The sequence below is a fragment of the Protobothrops mucrosquamatus genome, unplaced genomic scaffold (genome assembly GCF_001527695.2).
Source record: "Protobothrops mucrosquamatus isolate PMUCROS unplaced genomic scaffold, P.Mucros_1.0 scaffold1826, whole genome shotgun sequence".
In the NCBI taxonomy this organism is placed as follows: domain Eukaryota; kingdom Metazoa; phylum Chordata; class Lepidosauria; order Squamata; family Viperidae; genus Protobothrops; species Protobothrops mucrosquamatus.
Genome location: NW_015387960.1, coordinates 266339 through 275692, shown reverse-complemented (window position 1 = coordinate 275692; position 9354 = coordinate 266339). Strand labels below are relative to the sequence as shown.

At 40.9% G+C, this 9354-nt stretch overlaps 1 protein-coding gene across 1 annotated transcript in view; it reads right to left on the bottom strand.

Moving 5' to 3' along the window:
* Positions 1-8425, bottom strand: part of ADI1 (acireductone dioxygenase 1) — a 17301-nt gene extending 8876 nt beyond the window's left edge. The window contains exons 1-2 of the mRNA XM_015823296.1: positions 8264-8425; positions 2190-2309 (exon numbers count right to left, since the gene is read on the bottom strand). Coding sequence (XP_015678782.1) covers positions 2190-2309; positions 8264-8383 — 240 coding nt within the window. The 5' untranslated portion in view covers positions 8384-8425. The remainder of the gene's footprint in view (positions 1-2189; positions 2310-8263) is intronic.
* Positions 8426-9354: the final 929 nt, after the last annotated feature.

Here is a 9354-nt window from a genome sequence, read left to right as displayed (position 1 = left end):
CCAAACAAACAGAACGCAATTCAAACCGCACTGAAGATGTCCCCCCAAACGGAGATGGAACGTTTGCAACCTAATTACCAAGCCCAGAAATCAAACCAACAGCCCAGCTACCAACCCGAGCTACTAATATTCAAACACATCTCAACATATACATATATACATATATATACATATACATACACACACACACACACACACACACATATATAGATATATCCCACCTTTATTATTTTAACAGATAACTCAAGGTGGCAAACATATCCCACACACCTTCCTCCTCCTATTTTCCCCTCAACAACAATCCTGTGAGATGAGTTGGGCTGAGAGAGAGAGAGTAATAATAATAAAGTTGGAAGGGACCTTGGAGGTCATCTAGTCCAACCCCCTGCTCAGGCAGGAAACCCTATACCATTTCGGACAAATGGCTGTCCAGTCTCTTCTTAAAAACTTCCAGTGTTGCAGCATTCACCATTTCTGGAGGCAGGTTGTTCCACTGGTTAATTGTTCTAATTGTCAGGAGTGACTGGGCCAAGAGCAACCAGCTTAAAGTGGGACTTGAATTCATGGTCTCTTGCTTTCTAACTTGGCATCTTAACCACTAGATCAGAGTGGCTCTGTTGTTAATATGTTGAAGGTTAGTATGTTGTATAAACCCAGTCACTGGATCTACATTCAAAATGCAGTGTTCTCTGACTCGATGTTCTCCAGATGTGCTGGAAACACAACTCCTAGCCAGAATATTACTTCACAATCAAATAACACCAACCAACGTGGGGACGTCTGAACTCCTGCTATAAATAAATCAGTAGATTCAGCGGTTATGGATACATCCCAAAGGAATACTATTGTTTTGTTTCTGCCTGCCTCCCTTCCTATTCAGGCTTTTTCTTTCTCCTAAGTGCCATTAATATAAACCAAGGAATAGAACTACAAAAACAATTCTTACCCTTTAATTCTGCGCATGTGCAACATCTGGTTTTTAAACTTCACAGATAACCTTTTGCAATGCCAGTTCTGAAATGGCAGGCTCCATCTTTCATGAAATTTATCAACTCTCTGCCTAAGAACTAATTAATTTCTATATTTTCTATTCCATAGTCTGGTATCTGATAGTAAGAATAAATAAAAGAGTGACAGAATGAAATCTATCTCTGGGAAGATAGGACATTAGAAAGGGTCAGATTTCAGAAGTTGTAGCCAAATCAAAGCTTCAATAATTTATTTTGTTCCTGCATCTATGTATCTAGCTTCTTTTGACAGGTTTCTGACAATGAATCCTTCAGTGGCTTAACTATTTTTCAGAAGCCAGGTTATTATCATCCTTCCTATTACTGTTAGAAGAAAGTCTAAATCTAGTAAATAAAAAAAACTAACAATGACCGAAGTATTTTGTCTTTCTTAGGATAATTTTAAAAAATTAATGCTAACCACAACAAGTGATGATATACATAAAATGAATCAAGAGAAATAGACCAGGTATGCATTCTTAATTTTCTCCAACGATCAACTAAAATATTCATAGCACTTCAAATGCATTGCCTTGACAACCACCTAAGAAAATTAAAGAGAAGCCTCTCTTCCTGAATTATCACTCTAAAAATCTCACACTTGTTATTTCCATTTCCTTTGGAAGCTTGATATACTGAACACACTCTTATGTCAGGGAAACTATCCTGCTTAGTCCCCAACTCATTTGAACATTTCTATGCCATTCCCTATATTAAATAAACCACAGTAATATTCTAAGCCTAATAAACATATTTATGGCTTCGCCCCCAGCATAATCTGTGAATTTAACACTATTTTGAGAGAGCAAAGTGATTTTGAGGACTGCCTCAACTTTAACATGAGCAGTAGAAATTAAACATGTGTCATTTCTCCAGGCACTTAAAAAAATATGTATTTATTTAAAAGTAATGCATTCTGTCATTAAATTCACATGACAGAATTTTCTGGCTCTTAAATTATCAGAACATTGTTATAAAAATTAGAAAGCAGATAAAAGATAGCTACGCTTATACACTCACATATTCCTGTTACAGAAGCTATGAAGTGAGGCTTACTTCTTAAACAAAGGGAATCCACTGCTCAGACATCAGAGTAGAAACTTTTAAAACTGGCACACACTCTAGTGGTAAATTCCAGTCTTTACAACCCTCCCAAAGCTGAAACAAAGCTGTAGTTGTTACCTTCTCTTCATAATTTGGCAGCATATCTTTGCTTATCGTTACTATATCCATCCACGAATACTTCTTCTCCTTACGAATTTTTGCTAATTCTGGGTCAGTCTCGTAGTTGTCAGCATCCAGCTACAAAATGAAAAAAGGACTGTCTTGGTTCATTTATTCAAAACAAGGTAACCGGCATTCTGGTGTACAAGGAAATTAAGTTCTCTCTAAAGCATTTTTTTCATGCTGAATTGAAGAAGAAATAGGGCTAAAAATGGCTTGTTTAAATATGATTATGCTTCACACACAATTAAAAATTGGGTCACCTATGGCTCGGCACAACTAACAAGATTTTGCAATCATAATAGTTTACATCTATTTATTGCCAGGAGACTTTCCAAAGATTTAACATGCAACCTTGCAACTTTCTTCTCTTGAAAGCTCACCATTGTTTCTTTAAGAAGGGATGAAACATTTGTCAAAAAAATAAAAAAGTGATCAAGAAAAAAGGTGGAATATTCAGTTTGTTTAGATAACCAAGTGTTTTTCATCGTTTTGTAACTCTTGAGGTTGATACAGCACAATACTAATTCAGTAAAGTAAAACTGTCCTAATTATTTCCTTTGGATAAATAATTTTAACCACAGATGCATGCATGGACTCTTCCAAGTCATGCAAAGCATCAGTTTTCCTGATTCGGTGAGCATTCATGTACTGATATATTATCCCACAATTCTGCAAATAACCCCATCACATCAGCCTAATCATATGAATGGATACACCTTGGCTTCAGAAGAATCCCACAATTTAAACATTAATCTAAGTAAGTACATGGATCAAGGATCATCAGAATTGCTTATTTAAAGGATAAAGCCTCTTCAGAGATTAGCAATAATATTATTTTCTAGATCATTTTGGTTCTTCAGAAATAAGATTATGACAAAGCCGGCTTTGTAATGTCATCATTAAGTTTTCCAGAGAAGGGAAAACAGCTACCTCAAGAGTTTTAAACCCTTGCAGACTTCTGGTTTGATGTCGCGGTGTGATGGATGCAGGAAGATGGGGCTCCATTTTCCACGTTTGATTTTGCCCCGCTGGGGACCCTAAAAAGGATCGAAAGTTGCCCCGGAGAGGTGACGAAGAAGGAGGGGACCCACTTTGATCACGGAGGGGTGGCATCCCTTCCGTTTGATCCGAGGAAGCCCTCCAAACCGGCAGGGGGAAAGACTGGCTACATTCATGTAGTCAGTCAGAAGCTGCTAACAACTGAAGGAAATAAGCACTAACGAGCAACTTTTGAGTAACGTGGATGAAACTGGGTGAGACTCTATCCTCTCTTTATAACTTTAAGACTTTTTCCTGGAATAAAGGAGGCTATTTAATTAATATAAATGGGCTGAGTGTTCTTCCAAAAATACTTCAATCAAATTGTATTTCTTACTTCAACCATATACACAAAAATAGGGGAAGAACTACTTGAGGACTCAAATGCATTGACTTGGAAAGTTAATTGGTAAAGGAAGAAAGCCAGAGTAAGAATGAAGAAAATAGAGGTTTTTGTCCCATTAGAGGGGATATTATATTATTAAATAGATGTTTGAACATGGCTAGGAGAATAGATAATTGTTAGAAATAAAAGTATTACTATAACTAGAAAGATAGGATATGCAACTAGAATACTATATTTTGGTATGAGAAGGGAAATATGAAAATGCCAAGAGGGTCTGAATAAGGGAAAGTTTTGGTTACCCAAATATAATTATGAGAAAATTATAAGCGATAGAGATGGGATATTATATTATTAAACAGGTGTTTGAATATGGTTAAGAAAATAGATAACTGTGAGAAATAAAAGTATTATTATAACTAGAAGGATAGGATTTCTAACAAGAATATTACATTTTGTAATGAGATGGGAAATATGAGAATTCTAAAAGGGTTTGAAAAAGGAAAGCTTTTGGTTACCCAAATATAATATATTATGAGAAAATTATAAGTGATAGAGATATTTTGAACATTGATGGGAATTTAAAAAAAAAAGCACCAAAAACAGGATATTGATGGAACAAATGGATTTTAAGTGCAAATGCAACTGCATTTTGGCTAGAAAAGATATTATAAACTGACATTATTGATATTATGTATAATACCAGAAAAATGTGATAAAGATGTCTATATTTAATTATGTATGTATTAACAGTAACAAGAATTGTATTTGCCCAGTGTGGAAAATGCCACCACAGGAAGAAGAGAGGATCAAAGAAGCACTGGATGGTCTAGTATTGGAACTAGACTGAGAAAGTTAATATGTACCACTGAATTACCAATGGACCCAGACAACACGTTGTTTATTAAATATTTATGATGGTAAAATTAGAAAATAAAATGTTTACAAAAAAAAAGAGTTTTAAATCCTTAAGTCCTTCCCTGGATTTCCCTCAAGGCAGCTTGCCATCATTAAGAGGGCAGATTTCCAAAACAACGAAATTAGCCTTAATAGAGAAAGCTGCATGAACCAAGCAAACAAATGAGATTAAGTTTAAATCCTGACAAGACTAATAGGACTTTCCTAGCATATTTATCAATTTTTGATACTGCTCAGGCCCATACTAACAGTACCTGTGTTTGCCCTCTAAAGGTAATAGCTCTACTTCAAAGGAAGGAGTGGCGGTGTAAAACTGAGTACAAATGCATCTGTCTTGCCCAGATCATCTACAGACTGCCCTGGCTTTTCTAATGCAGTTTTTTTTTAGATGTGTTGGATTTCAATTCCCATAATCCTAAACCATAATGACCTTCTATTACCGTAGCTGAAATCCAACACATCCAAAGGGAATCAGGCTCACAAAAGCTATTAGAAGGTAACAACCTTCCACTTTTTAAGGTGTATAATAAAGAAACAACCAGAACAAAGATCTTTAAGGTTTACTTGCTAAATTAGCCAATTCTACCTGAATAAATACAAATGACTCATAAATGATTAGGAAAATAGTCCTTCACGGACTTCATACTTGGAGCCATAAAGGGCCTTGCATATCCCAAAGATACCAAAAATAATGCTGCTGAGAGGCTACATATTCTCATAAAGGTCATCCATTGTAAATAGGCCATATCCAAAGGGCTAGATTAAAGGAGGAACAACAGATCTCCTACTGTAGAAATCACAGGGAAAACATGAGTAGGTGTCCTTATTACTAAAACGGTACCAAAGTCAATGTAGTTAGTAAAGTTAGTGTAGTAATGTTAGTTTATTTTTAAGCATGACTAAACGATAGAAAGTTTTCAACTCCAAGACAAGCCATTCAACATTTCAGGGATCCGCGTCTATGCTTCAACCACAGATACAGTTGATATGATTAAGTCTAAGCCAACTTGCAACATCGACTTGACCCCACATCTAAAAAAGGTAAATTAAGTATAGACTAAAGCAGTATCATTACACTAACAATAATAAGAACAGTTGGCACCGGGTACACAAAACCAAGCAGGAGACTGACTTAACAGATTTTTGCCAAGAAAATCCAGCATTCATAACAAATACCTGTAATGTTCTATATAATTATGTGGTGAACATAACGAATAAATGTCATAGGTTGGATTTTCTAATCATGCCTGAGGAACTGAGGACTGAAATTCATGACATCATTAAATATGAAGCATACAGATAGTCCTCACTAAATGACCACTTATTCCGCCACCTCCAGATGACCTTTGCCATCTTCTTCCTCCTGCTGCTGACCAGGTGTGATCCGCCTGGCCCTTCACAAGGCAGCTGCTGGCTGCAGAAGGCCTTTTTCCAAAGGCCACACACGACCTTCCTGAATGCCTTCCAGGGTCAGCAACTGTTTAACGAAGGGCCAGGCTGGGTGCACCTCATCAGCAACAGCAGAAAAGGGCAAATGTCAGCTGGGAACAGCAGAAACAGCAAAGTGGAGCTTTCATTCCCTCCTGGCTGTACTCACTGGGCCGCCACAGCCATTTTCCCACCTGCCAGCCTGCTTGTGAGTTGCTGAGAACTCGCAACTTCCTAACAGCATCCCCAGTGACTTTGCTTATTGGAAGCCACAACTTGTGAGGAGATCCTTGCTTAACAACCTGCAAATCTCACTTAAACAAAGGCAATGGACCTAGCTATTTGCAAGACCGCCTCCTACCAAATACCTCCCTTCGACCAGTCCGCTCCCACAGAGAGGGCCTCCTTAGGGTGCCGTTGGCCAGTCAATGCCGGCTGGCGACCCCCAGGGGGAGAGCCTTCTCTGTGGCAGCTCCTGCCCTCTGGAATGACCTACCCCCCCGACCTACGTACAACTGCGGACCTGCGCCTCTTTCGCCGAGCCTTGAAAACCCATCTATTCCATGTGGCCGGCCTGGCGTAGTTTTGATTGTGTTTTGGTAGGGGTTTTTATAGGGGGTATTTTAGAGCAGGCTTTTTATTTAATATTTATTGTGATTTTTATTATCGCCTGTTCACCGCCCTGAGTCCCGTAAGGGAGATAGGGCGGTATATAAATTTAAATAATAAATAAATAAATGGAGACTGTTGCCATTGCTACACAACGTGGTCATGTGATGTTCCCTTTCATGACAGCATCACTTAGAAACGAAAAGTCCGATTCCAGTTATGAATGGTATCAAAAGCTGCTGAGAGATCAAGGAGCAAAAGGATGGCTACACCACTCCAATCCCAGCTCCACCACAGGCCATCCACAAACATGAGCAAAATTGTCTCTACATTAAACCCCAGTCTGAAAGCCAATCGAAATGAGTCCAAATAATCTGCTTTCTCCAGGCCCTCTGGAGCTAAAGACAAGATAGATCTGCATGTGGATTAGAGAACAAACAAAAGTATACGATATCCTCAAGCGGGTAAAAGAATTGAAATGGAAATGGGCCAGTCACATAGCAAGAAGAACTGATGGCATGTGGACTAAGGCAGTCATAGAATGGATCCCGCTTGATAAAAAGAGAGACCTAAAACAAGATGGAGCGACGACATTAGCAAGTATTGCGGGCCCAACTGGCAAAAGAAAGCTCAGGAGTGTATAGGTTGGAAACATGTGGAAGAGGCCTTCATCCTACAGTGGATAGACAATGGCTAAAAATGAATAAAATGAATAATTATATTCTTCTGGTCAACTAAACAGAACACAAAATGGACCTGCAAAGGTGAATTTTAATGTATGAAAGTTTACACCATGATAAATTTGACAGCTGTTAAGGTATCAGCAGATATTATTAGCGACGCTAATGATTACTGTTATTAATAATTGTATTTGTTTTGCATATTTCCTTTCATGACCCACTAACGTCCCAGATAACTAAAGCAATGATCCCATTGGATAAATTAGATTCAAAAAAGGCCAAGAGGCCCGACTCACACAAGAAGTTTCACCAGGTCAGCAAGTGACTGAACTGGCAATATTGTACAGTGAACAATCATAAGTAAGTTGTGTTTTGTGTGTCGGGTGTTGTGAAACCCAGAAAACGGGGTAACTGCAGACCCTAAACGTAGGGGGGGGGGGGTTTTCCAAAGCATTATTTAAAATTTGAAAACGATCGGGTTTTTTCATTAAAACAAATGCCATCCGTTAAAGCAGAACTTGCAGGACCTGTCGGTTTTTGAAGACCTCAGATTCCCCTGTACGATCTCCATAACTGGATTGCTTATTTGTAATGCATTTTTTCAGGGGATAGGGGGGGAAAGAAACGTTACACCAAAGGAAAAAAACAAATCGCAGCGGGGGAGACTAGCGAGAAAACAAGCGTGTGTGCGTGTGTGCGTGAGAAAGAGAGGTCCAAGAGGAACATTTTTTTTTCCCACGGCCTCTCCAAGGTTTTAGCACGCCCCGGTTAACTCAAGAACGAAGCGCGCTGCCTCAGGGCGGCTGGTGGGCTCAGTGGCTAAGGGGGGATTCGGGGCTCGGCTCTCCCAGGCAAGGCCTTGAGAAGCCCTCCCCGCCACGGAGCGCGAGTCGGTCGCGTTTGTCTCGGGCTGCCCCAGCCTGGTTTCGCGCAAGCTCGCTGCAAACGGAGCCAGACACCGGGCACCTTTTGCAAGCCTCGGACGCGGCCCGCCTCCCTCCTCCTCGGCCTACTTTCCAGTAGAAGACGCCCAGCTGGCTCAGCTGCTCGAGGCTGACCGGCCGGTCCGGCTCTGGGCGATGCGGCTTCCGGGGGTCCTCCCGGGAATCGTCCATATGCCAAGCCTCCACCATCGTCCCCTGCCACCGAGGTTCAGCTCCCGACTCCCGCGCCGCCTCCGAACCAGGGCCGAAGGGAGACGCCTCCCCGGCCCGCCCCTCGCCGCCCGCAAGGACGCCCTGCCGGTTTTCCTGGCCTGGAGCTGGCGCGCTACATCCGCCAGGACTCCCGGACCTAAACTCGGGACGACTTAACTTCCAAGGACGGTAAACGAAAGTCAAGATTCCCCTCCAGGGCTTTTGCAGAAGAAGGCAGAGCCCAGGCATTTGCAATGGGGAAGCAGCGCAGGGCTTTCCGTCCGTGCCTAAACACAGTTGCAAGTCCGGGTTTGAGCATTTCGGATCATTTCACTCACACACACCCGCCGCAACATCCCATCGCGAGTTGTGTTGTTTGGCCTTCTCCTTTGTGAGGTCTGCTGCGGGAGGGGAGGGCTGGGAGGGGTTCACCTCATGAGGCGTGTTACCTCCTTGCAATTGCTTCTTTTGAGGGTTCCTTGAAAACGGGTAGTCCTCAACTTACGGCCACAATTGAGCCCAAAATTTCTGTTGCTAAGTGAGACCATTCTTAAGTGAATGTCTGTGGAGATGCTCAATCATCCAGGTCATGGTTGTCTCAAAGGTGCTTTTTCAAGAGGCAACTGGACTTTCTCGTTTTTCTTTGAAGACGTTTTTGCTTCTCATCTAAGGAGCTTCTTCTTCAGAAGAGCTGAAGAAGTTTCTTGGATGAAAAACGAAATGTCTTCAAAGAAAAACGAGGAAGTCCAGTTGCCTCTTGAAAAAGCACCTTTGGGACAATTGTTAAGTGAATTTTACAACCTCTCTTGTCATAGTTGGTAAATGAATCACTGCAGTTGTTAAGGTAGTTACGTGGTTGTTACCTGAATCTGCCTTCCCTGTTGACTGGTTGTCAGAAGGTCACAAAGGATGATCACAGGACCCCGGGACACTGCAACCGTCATTATTATGAGTCAATTGCCAAGCAT